The following is a 19,143-nucleotide window of genomic DNA, read 5'->3' as shown; positions in this document are numbered from 1 at the left end:
CTCGCTTATTACATAGGATTCTTAACTTAAGTATCACTTAATTGATTCTGTATTCTCTTCAGTCAGTACCTACATGAGCAATGAAAATAATCTGATGAGTAGATTCCTCGGGAATAAAGAAAGTTACATAACCTTACTTATTTAAATTCAGTTTTGTTGTATCAAGGAAAACATAGGAAAATATTAAATTGATTTCTATTACCTAGGTACATCACGTTTCTAGGACTCCTGATTGGTGATAGGTGCATTCCTAAACAAAAGCGATCCTATCACTAGTTTTTGTACTGCTACTTTTGGTACCTCTAGTCAAAACAATAGTGGTTTGTACTACCCGGAAATAAAAACCGTTACCTCTAGAACCGAACACTTGAACGAATTCGTCGTCTAACTGCTTTTCTCAGAGACATTTAATGATTACTTAAACTATTCCTTAGTAATAATTTTGTTCCGAAAACAATTGCTAAGGACTGGGTTAAGTAATCATTAAATTACTCTGAGTACGGCAGTAAGAATAAAATCGGAACCTCATCTCATTTTGACATTTCTGAAGTCGCAAATGCAAGAAAATGAATGCTTAACATAATCAATCGTCAATTCTTTCCATGAAAATGTACTTCTATATAACATTGCAACTATACTAAAAAAAGAAAGCATACAAGAATTATAACACAGGCAAATATTTGCTATATATGTAGTTTCATGCAAATAATAGTTTCTGAGAAAAAGCGTGCAGAAATGTAAGACTCGTTTTTAATGACAAGGTTAGAATCTCTAATTGCTTTACTTAATTGCTTACTTGAACTTTGCCTTGCCACGTGGAGCTTTGCACATATGGACTTTTATGGGGAAAGTAGGTGCATTCATTTACTGTAAGTAGGTATCTCCGACCCAGAACTGCATTGCTATCCTAGTTAAAGTTAAGTATCCTTAATTATTCTAGATTTTGATATGAATTTATTTTTGTAAATAGGCTTCAAAAGAGCACTTTAACATGTCAAAAAATACTATTATATAAAAATAATCTAGATGAGGTCGGCATTTCCTAACGGACTACTCTGAGAAAAAATGCCGAAACAAACTCAGAGGTCATTGTCTCTTTTAAAGTTCAGACAAAATTTAAATAAGTGATCTGTGAGGAATTTTCAAGTCAAAAGTCGTAATCAGAAACCAGAGTTTGAAAGAACACCTAAGTTATAAGTATTCTAATATCATTAAAAAATTGTCGTTTCAATCATTATTTTCACCTTCAATACTTGATTAGCAACTAACAATGAAACTAGCGAACCATCTCAGTACCAAAGAATAGCTAAAAATATATAAAAACTATTATCATTAATATTTCAAAGTAAAATATATTGATAAAAACTTGTAAGTAAGTTATTCTTGAGACATTATGTATTATCGGAACTATTTGTTGACATTGAGTATCGATAGCAAACTGACGTCAACAACTGAAATCATTGCCATTTGTACAAAAAACAAATCTTGCTAAACAAAGCTTGGAATGTGAGAAAAACGGCCTGTGGTCAATTGGAGTTCCATTCAGTTGACTTCCAAAAAATATTCATACCTAATACTAATACTTTTTGCAAAACGAAATATGAACATCTGTTCTGAACAAATGATGAATCGGAACAATGACTGCACGTTTGGCGCGGTGGCTAGGCAACTGGCTGCCGCGCAACGTGTAGCGGGTTCGATTCGCACGGAGCAACTCTTTGTGTGATCCACAAATTGTTGTTTCGGGTCATGTGCATGTGAAATTGTATGTCTGTAAACGCACCCACGATACAGGAGAAAATCCTAGTGTGTGGAGCAACGTAAAAAAAAAAAACTAAATTCATCAGTAACAATTTCTGTAGGTAATATTTTCAACACGTATTCCGCATACCAACAATTAAATTAATTAATCATAATCTAGTTCTTTTCCGCCATTTTTATCCACGTGCTCACGATTTTATGTCTTACCCCCATTAGGTACAGAAATTAGCACGATCGGCAATCCTTTTTCATTGCCATTTAGGACGTAATACCATAACATAACAACTTTAAGTGCTTTTTCGCACGCTACGGTTACTGAGGAGCCGGTACGAGTTATTACATATTTCGTTGTTCTAAAACCTGTGTATGTGACTATCCAAAGATTTTTGATTGATTGATTGATTTCTGATAATGCTCTATATTAGGTTTCTATCAAATAGTCAGATTGTTGCAGAGATTTAGATTTAAGTGCGGTCAATAATTCCGGAGCTGCGGACAACGTAACAGGTTACCGGGGCTCCGGCTCAAAGCAGGAGAAGGAACGGGTTGGTTTTTAGTCAGTAAAAGTCTGACACTCCCTCCCGCCTCACCCAAAGCGGGAGAAGTCATTGGATGAATTTCCCCCTCAAAAAAAAGGGCGGTCAATAATTTCGGTCCTTTTAATACAAAATAATCCATTTCAATGCAACTCCCATTAAGATCTTAGTCATCTCCGTAGAGATTGGCATGTGCTAGATAACCCTAGACCACACACAATCTCTTATCTCTACATTCTCTCCCTGTGTATCGAGGTAAATTAATGTTAATCCTATTTATATGCAATTAAGATTCTAGTTCATTTGATTATTTACATGAGTCACGGTATCTAGTTTATTTTTAGGTAATAATTTACGCAAACATTTTAGTTATTGCTATTTCGATGCACCAATGAATTTATGTCTTAATTAATGGACAAAAATACACCTAATTTACAACTACTTTCATGTAAGCACCAATGAATTTATGTCTTAATTAATGGACAAAAATACATCAACATCTATTTTCATACAATAATCCACTTCAAATTGATTAGATCATAAGATCGTACGTATTCGGTACAGAATTACGTATTCAATACGTGATTATTAAGTGAAATTGCATCTGAAATCGTTCAGCAGTTTTCAACATGTGCTCTTCAATATTATAGAATGAACAAAAACAATAATCTTGCGATAACTCAGTGAGTTCCAGTAGTGTTGTTTGACATTGTGTGACCCCTCGCATCAGTCAATGGATTGCGTCGGAATTATTTCATCGTTACGTTACTGACCCGTGTTGTGATGCCAGATGGATATCTACGTCACTTATTATAAAGTCGTGTAGAGAAATATGTTTACTTTAGATTATTTTGTGGTATATATAGCTAGGAATATAAAGAAAATATACCTACGTCGTTTTTCCGAACGAAAAAACTAGTTTGTGATGAAAGATGTACACTTTTTCTAATAGTTCATTATGTATTTTTATAGAAAGTCCACAGTATTATAATTTTACTGTTTAAATGTGAGCCCCTCTATTGTATCTATCTACTCATTTGCATGACCTTCTATGACCTATTTTTAGGTATGGCCGTAGGTAGGGCGCCACTTAATGCAACTCGCCCTTTCAACGTGATATTCTCTTTAAATGGCTTTAACATCATTAAAATCATAACTATGAACAACAATATGTCTAATCGTCTTCTTATGGAGAAGACCAAGCAAAAAACTTCTTGGTATTTTTCTTAAACATTGCCCCCCTTACACTAGGATTTTCTCCTGTGTCGTGGGTGCGTTTACAAACATACAAGTTCACATGCACATCACGCCCAGACCCGAAACAACAATTTGTGGATCACAAAGAGTTGCTCTGTGCGGGAATCGAACCCGCTACACGTTGCGCGGCAGACAGCTGCAAAGACACCGCGCCCGCCATGCAGTCATTTTATTTGTCTATATGCATTATTTAACAGATCCGATTCAAGATTGAATCTTCTCCAACATTAGTCACATCATTAGCAAAATTTATTCAATGGAGCGTAATGTGTGGAACTGCATCTGTCTACTCATCTCGTTTGTGACGCGCCCAAGGTCCGGATAACGACAATTACTTGACACAATCATTACTCATGGGTCAGGAGTCAGGAGTCAATGGTTAAGGAACACAGACTTCGCTCAGGACGTCGTAGAATAGAGGGAGGATGCTGGAGTATTTTTTGGGATTATACAAGTAGTGTTTTAAATTCAATGTTTATTTTAATAAAGGTTCAGTCTGTTAATCTGTTTTCTGCTTTAGGCAGTTTTTAAAGAGTCTAAATTACAAAATATTGGAAAGCTACTGTTTCTTTCTTAAAATTGACACGATTATATTGTCCATAGTATTGAAAGTGCGACTTGTTAGGCCAACTCTATTCAACTGTCATCTGTTCTTTTGTTAACGAGATTACCAATCAATACGAAGTAACAACACTTTATTCAGGCGCTTTAAATTAATATTTTAGACTAGAAAATCAATAAAAGAAATATTTCCACTCTAATATTATTTTGATGCAATTTAAATAATCCCCTTCTCATCCCAATTCCTCAAATAAGCAACATGTGAAACAGTTATCAAATGCTGGTCCCTGATGAGGTGTACTATTATAAGATTAGGTCTATGGAAAGAGTTTTCAATACAGAAAGCGTAACTGTTAGCTCATACAAAAATTAATGTTTGTGTTACGCAGCTAATAAAAAGAGAGGGTGTCCAAATCCGTTGCGCACGGATTAAGTCTTTGACTGCCAATAGAAAACTGTTGAAGGCAAATCCTCCGCTAACATCAGTCACCGGTGACCACCACGGCGTTCAATGTGTTAAACAAAACCAAAGTAAAACTAGAATAGGTATAAAAATTATCTCGACACACAGCAAGTCTACAATCTCTTCCCGTCACCGTCTAATTACCGCTGCTAACATCCTGCACATGTTTATCTGCTGCTCTCTGCAGCTGCCAATTACGACCAATAAGCAATAACTGCACCAATGACGTCACAGGACGGATCCCATACAATGCCAACTTCCTTTGAAATCAAAACAATTATTGTGGTGATTGTAATCAGTCTCATCGTGGTGTCAATTGTGATTCATTTACATTTTGTGATGAAGATGATGCTTGATTAGTAACAGCTGTCCAGTGAATTAGAGTTATGGGGAAAGGAGATGGATCAAAATTGTCCTACGGCTGCCTAATACTCATACGAACGAATTTTTCATAACAGCGCCTGAATTATTTTCATAGCAGTTTTTTCATTTCAAGGTGTAAAAAAGTCAAGTTATGAAGTATGCTATATTTTTTATACATGATTTTTGAGATATGTCACCGGTTTTATAGAACGGGGGCAATTTTGTACCGATTGTCATCCTTTTTCTTTATTTATGCATGTATCTTACTGTTAGTCCAAGCAAATGTGACAATTTTCAGTGAAAATTTACTACTAAATAGTGATTGAACTTTTGCTTGTTAGAGTTCTGTTGTTTAAATTGGATTACATATTAGATTTGATCTATACACGATAAGATATCCATCGCTTCTCACAAATTATTTACTGGTCTAAAATAACAAGTTGTCTTTACATTTTCTGCATCGAATGGTGAAGCAACTTCATAATAAGTACGAAATATTTCATCTTCCATTAAAAACGCAATCTGGTCTAAGATTAGAATATAACTCTCACTAACTTCAAAATAATCAGAACCAGTAGTAAACGATACCAGAAAATATGAATTTCTAAATCAACAATCAGGAACGTATTATAGTACTTGAATACTCAGAAGTCACAGAGCGGATCGATCACGTACATAATGTGGCACATAATGGGCGCATTCAAGGTAAATAGCGTACGATTTGATTGTCCACGTCGCCTGGGAGAGCCATTGTATGCGCGCGACTTGATCGAGATGTCATGCATCTGTAATGCGAGCTAGAAAATGCGTGTGCTTACATTCGAATAAGTAGAAGAGATACCGATACAATGCTTTTGTAACGCTGTTTAAGAACGTGGTTTCAATCATTCGTTTGACTTCCCTCAAAGAATAAAACCTTTCTTGGATTATCTGAACCTATAACTATGAATCTTGATGTTCTATGAGAAGACGCACATTCTCTCAAAACGTTTAGCAATAAATCCCATCCTATGTTTGGTTTCAGTTATTCCCACAAAAGGCAAAAACTGACTCATTTCAATCTTTATGGTCCAAAACCATCCCGAGTTATTACTTCATTGAAACTAAGCACTTATTACTCATGGCATTACTCATTGGTACTCTAATGTACCTTTAGCTGTGTGGTGTGTGGTGAGTAAAGCGTTATCTGATAAATTTGTTTGTTCTACTGTTTGTGCAATGTGCTCTGCGGTTGGAGGACCAAGGACCGCAGACTGAGTAGGAGGAACACGTGAATGGTGACTTGGCTTTACAATAATGTAACCCTTATTCATATTGTAATGTTACAAGCTAACATCATAACTTTGTATACGTGACTACACTAGGTAGTGTAACTAGCAAAAAATCTTATTGTAAGCAACAAAGTTAAAGCAAATATAAATACTGATGATGATATATTCGTTAATGAAGACAAAACTGACTTTGTAATTGCTAATCATAGACGAAATGAACAGCTCAAAGATAATTAGAACGCTTTAAGGAAGCTGTTTGTTAATGTCGATGTAAAATTTATCAATCCAGCTAGTGTTAATTCCACTAATTTGAGGTAATAATTTCAAGGTAGTATAGTAAGAATTTGTGATATTTGTAACAAAATATGAATGTGAATTTGAATGAATGCTAAAGCATGTTAATCTTAAAGTTGATAACAATAAAGGTGAAAATAGAGAAATAAATTAGAAAGCAGTAGAACATTTCAATGATTCCGAAAAAACTGTCAACCATGATCAAACGAATGTAAGTACTTTAATTAAAGTATGAGTTAGCGTTGTATCAAGTAGGTGTGGCTATCTCGTTATCAGCTTGATAGGGAATGAGGCCGCTAGGGCCGATTAACCTTAACGTAGATGCACAGAAATTAACAAATGGTAAAGAATTTACTGCTGGTGACGTTATTTTAACTGTATATATGAGTCACTTTTCTAAATATTTTGCACGTTCTTTTTTTCTTATCTTCTAGTCCGTCTTACTGGATAAATTACTTGTTCCATACACAACTATTTTGTTCTTCTCCTTAAATTATTGTACTTGTATTACATTTGCTTGTTCATTTGTTGGTAGTTTTCAACAGATACTTTCATTCTTTTGCCTTTGAGATCGTAATTGTACGCTTCTAATTGTCATTTAAGTCTTCTTCAAGATTATCTTATGCTATGCTTACAACTAAATCTACCAACGTATCAATTTGTGATTACTCGTCCTAATCTGTCTGGACTAACTGATATACTGTACTTCCATCCAGTCCATATTCATCAACTCCTTTATTAGTTTCTTTATCGTTTAATTTGTTTGATTCGTCTTCAATGAAAATATGTTTATTACTTTATTTTCCTCAACATAATTGTCTACAAATATCATTCGATAGATATATTTCTGTACTTATATTTTTATCAGTACCATGACATCACTCGGTACATTATTGTGGACTAAAATTGAAATTACTTGTTTTTTCTTTAATACTAAGTAAATATTCAAGTTTAAAGTTTATTTTAAATGAATCATGTTCTTTGTTCTTGGAATAATGACCCCTTTTACAATTAATAGTTATTTTAGTTTATTCTTTATCAAGTGTAATAGGCATTTGGTGTGGTGTCAAGGCAAATGTTGCTCTGTCTGTACTATTGACCCGTACTTTAATATCTCATTTATTTTCTTGTAGATGGACCTAATGCCACATTGTTTTCCATCAGTTATACCTACAACTACATGCAATTATTGCAGTTTACTTGCTTACTGTTTCGACTTGTTATGACATGTTTAATAAATATCCTATTAGAGAAAACCAACTACTATTTTAGTTTTATCCATATTGTAGTTGACCAATTTCTTTTCTAGCTTCGTCAGACATTCTTTCATGTCTTCAATATTCGAATATTGATTTACAGAAATGCTGTAGTAATCATCCTAATGGATAGCAATTGTTTTACTCCATCCGTGAACTAAAGAGCCTCAGTATCGGTGCCGCACCTTAATGTTGCCGTGTATGATGACATACATTCTTTCAAGTAATACTCAGTAATTGTACTTACAATTTTGAATGTCTTCACGACAATCGTCGCGATAGTTTGCACCGACACCATTGTCACTTGCACTCAGTATTCACCACAATAGTAATTTATATTTACACTTCTTTTGTCTTTGTGTCCGTTTTCGCCAAAACGTTGCCCGTCACTGTATGACTCTGGTTATCTTTTTGTATGGCTTTATCAGCACATTCGACTTCTAATCTTATCTCTAGCGAATTAGTAGGGCAGGTTGCAGTACCTTTTTACACCTGCTGTTTGAAATGTGATCTTATTGTAGTATTTTTAGATGTTATTTTTGTATTATCTTCTGGTTTTCGTTGTTGATCCAAGCTGTTATCAACATTTTAAGCTACTATTCTATTTTTTGTGATACATTAGAGCGTGAATCAATTCTTTCTTGATAATTGTTAGTATGTATTATTTTCTTTTCTAAACCTTTGGAACGTTCATTTTTATTTCTTTGTAGCGCCATCAACATAGCACGAAGCGTGTTAATTAAATGCAAATGTTGTAGTTACTGGAATAACATTCTAAGCAATTCTCCATTATTGATTTTATAATTTGCGCGGGAAAATAGCAACTGCTTGACGCCATGTTCTTTGTTCTGTACCCATAGGTTTAATGGTGCCCGTGCGTGCAGGGTAGTGAATGAACAAACATGGTGGAAGCCATAAAATATTCATGTCCATTTCCTTAATAGTTAATCTAATAACAAATGGAATGACATAGCATCATTAAATTAAGTAAGACCACAAACATCGTTCTGTATTGATTCTGTGTTCGGATTTAGAAGAATGTAGACTATTTTATTTTGCTTTAAACAGAACGCTAGCCAGATGCAAGTGTATCTTTCAACTGATCCAGAGCTGCGGACTAGCTAGCGGGTTGCCGGGGCTCCGGCTCGAAAAGCAGGAGTAGGAACGGGGAGGTTTTTAGTCAGTAAGAGTCTGACTCTCTCTCGCGCGTCCCACAAGGCGGGAGAAGAAATTGGATGATTTTCTCCCTTAAAAAAAGTGTATCCTTCAAATGAAATACCTAACTTGTGCATCGATTCCTTGCCTGCTATTTAGGTATGTGACCTGCACGAGTGAAAACAAAATAGAAACCTTTTCCTTAATTATTTTCCCCTGTAATACAAATTACATTACATACCTAGTAGGTACCTAGGCACCTACCTATGTGTATAAAATAACCACAACCTGAACACAATAATATTTCATAAACGGTAAAAAAGCAACAAATTCAATTTCAGAATAGAAAACATCAACCGTCATTATAGATTGGCAAGACTTTTAGTATTTAATTTGAGACCACCACAGCACTCGTGCGCAACTACTTATAAATCGCAATAATTAATTAATTGGCCAACTGCTGATTAACGGACAACCGTGACACATCGAAGGTTGGAAATCTATGAAGTCAATGTCCTAAATAACAAGACTCTCATTTTCTAACAAAAACTGTATTAACTAGACAAAGGGTTCTTGCGAAAGACCAAAATGGTTGGCAACTACAGGGTACGGAGTGCGAGTTACTTTTAACCGACTGCAAAAATGAAAAAGGTTTTCATTCTGGCCTGTATGTATGTAATGTATCTATGTATGTATGTTTGGCCGCGATTATCTCGCGATTCGCTGAACCGATTTTGATGCGGTTTTCAGAAGTGTGTGTGTGTGATTTTAGCTTATTAACCGACTAGTTAAGTCCTAAATAACACATACATAATAAAGTCACAAAATACAGACAAAGGGTTCTTGTGAAAGACCAAAATGGTTGGGAACTACAGAACTAGAGTTGGGAAACATTTCTATGTTTCGTAAACACCTTCCGGATGCCTTAAAACGAAGCGTGACGCATTATCTGTACTTGTAAGACTTGCAGGTGTTGATAACAAAGATTTAATGTCATGTGCTTACTCAATAATAGTAATACGTATTTGTAGTAAAATTTCTATCTCATTTCATTCCATGTGCTTATAAAATGACTCTTTAGTTAGCTTAGTTTTGATCCCCAGTCTTATACGGACTGGACACTTAAAATTGGTAGATTCACATCACATCACAACTATGAAATTCATTCAGGCACGACGGGTCATGGGGCTGAAAATAAATATGAACCTATATTTACCTAGACACCCACCACGTTACAAACGCAACGCAAGTTTTTCTCGAAAACAAAGACGTTGATTGTCACTTAGTCAACCACAAACCACAGTGCAACAGATTTATTATATCATGGTACAATTACAGTTTATTTTTCAATGGATCACCATCAATTTATAGGTATTATTTTAAATATTTATGACTTAAGACGCCATATGTATGCAATGACAAGACTGGAGAAGCTTCCAGCTCAGCTGTAGCATATAGGGTGACTGGTAATTAGTGAAGGATATTTAAACACATGATTGTACTCATGATTACAAACAACTTTCCCAAAGAAACTTTTTTTGTATACTCATTAGTTTTATTTTTATCACAATAACATAACAACAATATAAATAAAGTTCCACTCAATTCGCGGAAACATGATTCATTCTTTTGATAGTAAGATCCTGAAAAGTTTATAAAACCGAAGTTAATTGAAATAAAAAAAACTTACAGCAAATAAAAACTGAGATTAAAGAATTTAACCGCAACACATTGTTTACTTTGTCCCATTTATGTACCTATTTACTTATGATTTCATGAATGAAATAAGCTTCTAATATTTAACCTAAAAATAGCTTTGTTTTTAATTAAAATTCTCAATAAAACCTACAATGACTTACATGGCACAATTAGATCAAGGGTTCGTAACAAAAATAACATATTAGATCACTTTATGGCGCCATTTCTTAGAGTTAGTGCTGTTTTTATTTTACCTATAAAGTAAGGAGGAAAACATATTGAGAAATGCATTGTTTGACCTAGTAAACGGAATATAGGAGATAATTCATTCATCAATAAGTAAAAAGAATCATAAGTGGTATAATGGTTATAACAAAAAATACTGAGTAAAAACATCAAATGCAACTGCGATGCGATGAAGATTCTAAAAGAGTCTTCTGAAGAAGTCTCTGAAACTAAATTTTACTCTTATCAATTCCAGGAACTCGGCCTAGACGTCACCGACGAGCAGATCGCGGAGCTGGAGTCCGCCATCCATGACATCGACTTCAAATCAGCAGCGGAACATGAGAAGAAGGTCCGACATGACGTCATGGCCCACGTCCACACCCTCGCCGAGAGGTGCCCTAAAGCTGCCCCCATCATCCATCTGGGAGCCACCTCGTGCTACGTGGGAGACAATACTGATCTCATCGTCTTGAGACATGGCTTAGACCTCCTACTGCCACGCTTGGCTGCCATCATCAGCCAACTCTCCCAATTCGCTGATGAGTACAAGTAAGTTCATATTTTCTGCTTTATCTAATACCTGTGACTCCTCTGGTGTTACGGGTGTCCATGGCCGGCGCTAATCGCTTACCATCAGGTGACTCGTAGGCTCGTTTGCCACCTATTTTATATAAAAAAATTGTCGTTATCTGATCAATTTCGATTAGGGTAAACAATGTTTGTCTCAGTATAAACAAAGTACTTGCGAAAAGGACTATTTCGAAATATTAATGAATTAAAAACGCATTAGTATGAGTACCAAAAGTTACGCTACTGGTACAACGTACAACAGCTAAACAAATTAGGAGTTCAAACGTCGTCGCATCGATTACAACAGATGTGATTAGCATACAATAAATAACTTGGAACAATAAGCAATAATCGTTACCCACTGTTTATAACGTACGAACTATTCTATATCTACTGACACACTCATACGTAGGAATATCTTATTAATTGGAACTACTTCCTGATTAATTGCGTATTGCTAAGTAATGAGAGACCCAATCTATAATGAAGTTATGTCCTTTGAAACTTCATGGTCTGTTACGTGATTTATTAACGTATATTAAGTCATCCTTATTGTGATATATCAGCGTCTATACGTTTATATAGTACCTATTTTTGTGTTAGAGTTTAAGGGCGTCCAAAAAAAATCAATGTACGATTTACTTTATTTAGATTATTTGTAACAAATTTTTAATCTTACTAATTTCAGGTCGCTCCCAATGCTCGGATTCACCCACCTGCAACCAGCTCAACTGACGACTGTCGGTAAGAGAGCTTCCCTCTGGCTAAGCGACTTGCTCATGGATGAGCGTGCCCTCTCCCGCGCCAGAGATGACCTCCGCTTCCGAGGAGTCAAAGGAACCACAGGCACTCAAGCCTCCTTCCTACAACTATTCAAAGGAGATGGCGAAAAAGTTCGAGCCCTCGATAAAAGAGTCGCTGAACTTGCCGGCTTCGACAAACGGTACATTGTCACCGGACAAACGTATTCAAGAAAAGTTGATTTGGAAGTAATTGCTGCTTTGTCTGGACTAGGAGCTACCGTCCATAAGATGTGCTCAGACATTCGTCTGTTAGCTTCTCGCAAGGAGCTAGAGGAGCCATTCGAAGCCTCCCAGATTGGTTCCAGTGCTATGCCCTACAAAAGAAACCCGATGAGGTCGGAACGCTGCTGCGCCCTTGCTCGCCACCTCATTACTCTACATGCTAATGCTGCTAACACTCACGCCGTACAGTGGCTTGAACGTACTCTTGATGACTCTGCGAACCGCCGCATTACCCTCGCTGAAGGCTTCCTAACCGCAGATGCGACTTTATTGACTCTGCTCAACATCTGCCAGGGATTGGTCGTATATCCTAAAGTGATTGCTCGTCATATCGCTCAGGAGCTGCCTTTCATGGCCACTGAGAATATTATTATGGCCATGGTGCAGGCTGGTGGAGACCGTCAAGTGTGTCATGAGAAAATAAGAGTACTGTCGCACGAAGCTGGTGCTCAAGTGAAGCAGCACGGAAAAGATAACGATTTGATCGAACGTGTAAAGAACGACAGCTACTTTGCTCCCATTCTCTCGCAACTAGATAAGATCCTGGATGCGTCCACATTTATTGGTAGAGCTCCAGAACAAGTGACCGAGTTTATTGAAGAGGAAGTCAACCCTGTACTTAACAAGTACAAACAGTCTCTGGCTGAAGTAGCTAAACCTGTCGCGTTGTTGATTTAAAGCTTAGCTTTTTATGCTTTTAAAATGATAACACATTTAAACATTGTTAAATAAAAAACAAGTTATTCATTGAATAAAATCATATATTTACAAATTACAGCGTATTATTTCTATATTATTTTATAAAAATACAAAAATATGACTTCACTATTTTACAATAACATGAACTAGATAATGGTAACTCTAATTCCAATAATGAAAATTCACTAGGCTTAGCATTAGTAAGCTTTAAGCTGAAAATGATTATGCAATAAATAACTATGAAATAACATTAACAAAACCGAACAAATAAATAAGCAACTTAAACAAGAGAGAGAGAGACAAATCGTCCAACTGTTTCGAGGAGAGAGTTATGGAAAATTCGTGATCACATTTTTATCACAATTTCGATGGCACGACGAGATTGGCAACTATGTTAAGGTACTTAAAGAGCGTTGGTGAGGAGTGTGTCTCCCTGGCACGCGGGGCCCTGGCTGGGCCAGTTACACGCGCCTATGCTGGGGTCGAAGCTCAATTGCACTGGGCAGTTGAACACATGAAGCGTGAACCTCTGTTTGGTACAGTCCCATCTACACGCGTAGAACTTGTTGCACTGTTTCGGGTGTCTGAACAAACCAGCCCGCTGACAGTCGACCGAACCTTGCAACGTCTCGTCTCTGCTTCTCCATCCACCAGGACCGTAGCGGTCAAAGGCTTGAGAATCGATCGCAGATTCAGAACCAGATTCACCTTTAACATTTACAGATGGTGTAACTTCTTGGTTCAACAACACAGTTTGGTATGTTGGAGCAACAGTAACGGCCTTAACGCGAGGTCTAGCTCTAATATACTTTTCTGTGGACGACACCACGGCGGGTGTGCTTGATACATAGTTTTCAGAATATACAGTCTTGGACTTAGGCGTAACAGCCACATTGTACCCACTTTGGTCCTGGTAGTCTTGATAGTAAGAGTCATCGGGAACAATTATGGGGTTAAACGTGGAAGATACAATTGGAGCTGCGGTAGCTACAGAATCTACTTGTGATTGTAATTTACTATATCTGTCACCGTAACCTTCGTCACCGATATCTCCGCGCAGAGTACTTTCGTAGTCATTGTAGTCACCAAGATCCTGAGGAGCCTGAGTTGGTTTCTTTCCTTTCAATATTAGAACAGGTGACTGGCAGCTGCATACAGCTCCTAGTTTGCGGACGAGGAAGGGATTGAAATCATTGATTTTTGTTACAACGGCTACTTTAGGTTTTGTTCTTCTAGCAGGTACTGGGGATGATACAACTTCGAACAATCCTTGTTCAACAGGGGCGTATGTAGACGTTACTGTCTTCGGCGAGTATGAGTAAGATTCGGTGCTGGATACGACAACTGGTGCAGAGGTGGAGTATGAGGCAGACGAAACGAGTCCAGCATCAGGACCTACTGTACCGAACCCAAGTTGTTGAGATTTAGCTTTTTGAATCACAATGTTTTGTTTCCTTTGAACTGGGGCTGAGGTGGATGACACTTCTTGGTATGGATTGTATTTGATTTCAGATTGTTGTTCGTTGTATTTGTAAGTTTCATAGTTGACTTGGGATTCCAAATCATCTGAAGGTGGCAAGTATTCTGGAGCTTGGTACTCAGTGGTGGTGCTGTATTTATACGCAGGCCTAGCTGTTGATTTTACTCGCTGTCTGTATGTAGAGGATACAACAGGAGCGGATGTCGTATACGTTACTGGGGAGACTAACCCAGCGTCAGGCCCTACAGTTCCAAAACCAAGTAAATTAGACTTGGCAGTTTCTACCACAATGTTATGTTTTCTTTCTACAGGAGCAGCATTATGGGATACAGAAATTTGGTGAGGGTTGTATTGAATCTTCGTATCAGCACTCGCGTCATTGAAACCAAAGCTTTCGAAATTAACCAGTTTAGATTCAATATTTTCTACAGGAGCTAAATACTCTGCAGCTTTGTATGAATCTGCTCTGTAGGCCTGTGTAGTGGACTTGACAATGGGTCTAGCAGTGGTAGAAGGTGGCAGGTATTCGTTTTTGGGTTCTGCTGGTGGCAGATATTCCCGAGTTGTAGAAACAGTGGAGTAAGTTCTAGGCCTGTAAGTCGATGTTACAACCGGTGCGCTTGTAGATACTACGGGTGGTAAATATTCTTCACCCTTTGATACTACTTGGATCTCAGGAGCTTGATATTCAACCTGTTGATACGCAGGTGATGCCGTAGAACTGGGGAAGGAAATATGAATGGACTCTACTTTCTGAGGCTGTTCAACATGAGATGTGCTGAAAGAGTGCTGGTGCACTGCCGGCGCTGAATTGTGAACATTTTCGTACTGTTGCGAGTAATCGAAGTGGTCTTGACTTTGATAGTAGACAGCGCTTTGTTGGTTAGTTGGACTTGAAGCTGTAGAAACAGAATAAGTCTGAGGCGATACGTATTCTTGAGCTTTGTGAATTACAGAACTTTGGTGAACAACTGGGGCTGAAGCAGTTGAACTGACGGAATAAGATTTGTAATCTGTCTTTGAAGAGTCATACTCCTGACCTGAGTGAACAACTGAGTTCTGTTGGACGACGGGTGTGGAGGCTGTTGATCCAATGGAATATGATTGGTATTCCACTTTAGGAGCTACGTACTCTTGTGTTTGATGAACGACGGAGCTTTGATGGACAACAGGAGCTGAAGCGGTAGAAACTGAGTAGGATTTGTATTCGTTCTTTGGTGGAATGTACTCAGGAGCCTGGTATGTTTCTACTTTTGGTGACTCAACATCAGTGTAATGATTCTCGTAGACAAGAGTCGCGGGTGAAGTCGTTACATGAACAATACCTTTACCAGAATTGTAATTATGATTCACATTGGATTGATGATAGACTTGGTGGGATACTGCACTTGCATCAGAATAACCTTTAGTCTCGATGTTTCTTTGGATTTCAGGTTGACTATACGAATATCCTTCTTGACTTATGTGTACCTGCTGTTGTTCGTATTGTACAGGCTGGCTGACAATGTGCTTCACTTCGTGTTGCTGAATGACTGGTCTGTATGTCTGCGTGTACACTGTCGCTGTAGGCTGCACGTATGTTACTGGAGTCGCCTTCTGTGTGTACTTAAGAATAGGATTTTCATATGTTGAAACGGCTTGTTGGTAAGATAATTCAACCTTAGGAGCAGGTGTGGAAGAAACTGGAACATAGTTTTGGCTTTCCACCTTATGAACAGTTTGATGACTATAAGTCTGTGGTCTGTATGTAGAAGACACAATTGGTGATGGAGTAGAGTACTGGAACACAGTCTTAGGTTCCTCCACGAATTTCACGGCAGGTTTATTGTATACGTAACCATCCTCCTGGTTGTATGTCTGAACTTGACTAGCATCGACGGTGTGTAAGGTCTGCTGACCGTACTCTTGTGGTTCGTAGGTCGAAACAGAAGGCTTGACAGTAGTGTAACGAACCTGTTCGTTCACAGCTACAGCAGGCTTGGAGTATTCGTATCCTGAATCGACATTGTAAGATTTATTGTCTTCCACCTTATGTATTGTCTGCTGGCTGAATGATTGAGATTTATAAGCAGGTTCTACGTAAGTAACAGGTGTTGCCTTCTGTGTATATTTGATGATCGGGTTTTCGTAAACTGTGACTGGAGTCGATTGGTAGCTAACTTCGTACTTAGGTGTGGTTGAAACAGGCACATACTGGTTGGTTTGTTTGTGGATAGTCTGATGACTGAATGCTTTAGGACTGTATGTTGAAGATACGATCGGTGCGGGAGTTGAGTACACGTTCTTTACTTCCTCAAATTGAACAGAAGGTTGTTCGTAAGTGTATCCTGATATTCCTGATGAGGTTTCTCCAGAGTAGGTGTTGACGCGGTTTGCGTCCACTTTGTGGAGAGTTTGGTGACTAACGACTTGTGGCTGGTACGTTGATACAATAGACTGCACTGCCAACGCGGGTTGTGCTGTAGTGTACTGAACCACTTTAGGTTCTTCGAAAGTCACTCCAGATTTTGAGTAGTCATAACCAGTTTCAACGGATGCAGATTCAACAGATGGAGTATAAACCTTGCTGGTTTCTACTTTGTGGATAGTCTGATGACTGAAAGATTGTGGAGTGTACGTGGCAGCGGTTGGTTGAGAGTATGTAGACACTGATGGTCCAGTTGTGTAAGCTACGACCTTCTTGAAAGGCTCTTCATAAACGGGTGTAGGAGTGGAATAACCAAAGCCTACAGATTCAACATTATGAACGGTTTGTTGACTATGGCTTACACTTTCGGGTTGGTACGTAGATACAGAAATTGCTGGCGCTGCGGTAGTGTAGGAGATACCATCTTCAAACTTAATACTGGGTTTGGAGTATTCGTAACCAGACTGAACTTTCGTTTCACCGTTGTAGCTGCCCGAGTAATCCTTGTTCTCTTGCTGGTAGTTTACACCTTGATTGTGATGGGTAACAATCACCTGAGGTGTGACTTGCTTAACAGCGATGGCTGTTGGTTGTACATAGGTCACAGATGGTTGAGAAACGCCAAATATTTGCTTAATGCTTGTTTTAGGTGCTTCGGGAACGAAAGTAGTTTTGTACGTCACAGTCGGGATCGATGTTGTAACTGCGAATGGAGTGGCAGTGGTTGGCACTCCAGAAGACGTAGGAGTTGTCACATAGCTGTATCCGTCAAGGTTGTTACCATCAGTGCCAACATGGTTTATAGCAACAGCTGGTTGAGACACCAGTGAAACATGGGCTGGGTGTAATGTTTGTGTGGAGTGACTGTAAGCTTGTGATCCTTGATAGTTGCCCTGACCTGAGGCTTTAGAGTCAGTTGCGTAATAATTCACTTGGTCGTTATAATCAGCGTCGATCAGAGTTGTCTTACCAACTAATCCAACATTGATAGCTCCTGCGGTCAAAGTGTGAGATGAACCAGTGTAAGCCTTGGAGTCACTGATGTAGTTTCCAGCATTCGCTTCGCTGTATCCGTGGTACTGTTCGAAGTTGGATTGGCTCGAAGCTTTATCTCCACCGATGTGGCCATCAGCTCTGTACACTCCAGCTTCATATTGTCCAGAGTTGTCGTGTTTGTATGCTCCAGAGTTATCAGCGTTATAATCAATGGAGTAACCAGTAGAATAGCCTCCCTTGTAACCGTTGCTTCCAATGTTTCCCTCCACATACGCTCCAGAATTATCTTGAACATATTTTCCTGCGTTATCTTCAGTGTATTTACCTTCATAACCGCTCTGAGACGATCCTGCAGACGATCCTGCATATTTTCCATAATCATAATAATCTCCGGACTGTTTGTAAGCAGCATCATCGTGTACGTAAGGTTCGACAGGTGAGTCGATGTGTTTGTAGGGTTCAGCGTAGTCTCCTGAAGGATCGTGGACGTAAGCTCCTGAGTTATCGTCATAGTAACTTGAACTTTGGTACTTTAGACTGTTTCCGGTGGAATACGAGCCCGTGTATCTATTGTTTTGAGCAGTATTTCCTCCAGCTTGGACGGTGTATCCTGTAGCATGACCTGAATCATGAGCTGTATATCCAGCGGTATGTCCAGTCTGGGTGGAATAGCCAGCAGTCTGTCCTGATTGCTGATATCCATTTCCAGAGTTAATATTCTGGGCAATGTTAATTTTATGAGCAGCTTGTCTTTCAGCTTCATCTTTAGTAGGCAGCCTGTAGTCATCTAAGATAATGGAGCCACTAGAATATTGAGGTCGTTCTCTGTATTGAGTCGGTTGGACCAGACCTGCCCCAGAATAGATAGATCCACCGTCACCTCCTTGGTAAGCTAAACCATTATCAGTTTGGGCAGAACCTTGGCCTATTTCGTAAGAATGTCCAGCGTTAGCTAGTTCTTGGGAAGCGATGAAGTTGGAGCTCAAGGCGTCGTCATTGGTGAGGAAACCTCCTTGGATGCCGACGTGGTTGTTGAGAGACGCGCCGGAGACGAGGCTCTGGTGGGCAGCTACGTTGATAGCATCTGCTGTTTGACCTTGATAGCCTGCTGCACCTGGGAATA

At 38.4% G+C, this 19,143-nt stretch overlaps 3 protein-coding genes across 3 annotated transcripts in view; 1 reads left to right on the top strand and 2 right to left on the bottom strand.

Moving 5' to 3' along the window:
* Nucleotides 1–8,178, bottom strand: part of LOC118264824 (uncharacterized) — a 31,559-nt gene extending 23,381 nt beyond the window's left edge. Inside the window, exon 1 of the mRNA XM_050704751.1 lies at nucleotides 8,010–8,178. Within this exon, the coding sequence (XP_050560708.1) occupies nucleotides 8,010–8,060 (51 nt within the window). The 5' untranslated portion in view covers nucleotides 8,061–8,178. The remainder of the gene's footprint in view (nucleotides 1–8,009) is intronic.
* The window catches only part of LOC118264822 (adenylosuccinate lyase), a 38,343-nt gene extending 25,133 nt beyond the window's left edge, over nucleotides 1–13,210 (top strand). Inside the window, exons 2-3 of the mRNA XM_035577479.2 lie at nucleotides 11,097–11,392; nucleotides 12,102–13,210. Of these exons, the coding sequence (XP_035433372.2) occupies nucleotides 11,097–11,392; nucleotides 12,102–13,116 (1,311 nt within the window). The 3' untranslated portion in view covers nucleotides 13,117–13,210. The remainder of the gene's footprint in view (nucleotides 1–11,096; nucleotides 11,393–12,101) is intronic.
* Nucleotides 13,179–19,143, bottom strand: part of LOC118264823 (uncharacterized) — a 35,412-nt gene continuing 29,447 nt past the window's right edge. The window contains exon 9 of the mRNA XM_050704741.1: nucleotides 13,179–19,134. Coding sequence (XP_050560698.1) covers nucleotides 13,541–19,134 — 5,594 coding nt within the window. The 3' untranslated portion in view covers nucleotides 13,179–13,540. The remainder of the gene's footprint in view (nucleotides 19,135–19,143) is intronic.

Source organism: Spodoptera frugiperda, chromosome 26 (assembly GCF_023101765.2).
Source record: "Spodoptera frugiperda isolate SF20-4 chromosome 26, AGI-APGP_CSIRO_Sfru_2.0, whole genome shotgun sequence".
NCBI lineage: Eukaryota > Metazoa > Arthropoda > Insecta > Lepidoptera > Noctuidae > Spodoptera > Spodoptera frugiperda.
Note: the sequence above shows the minus strand (reverse complement) of the source record. Positions and strands in the feature narration are given on the sequence as shown.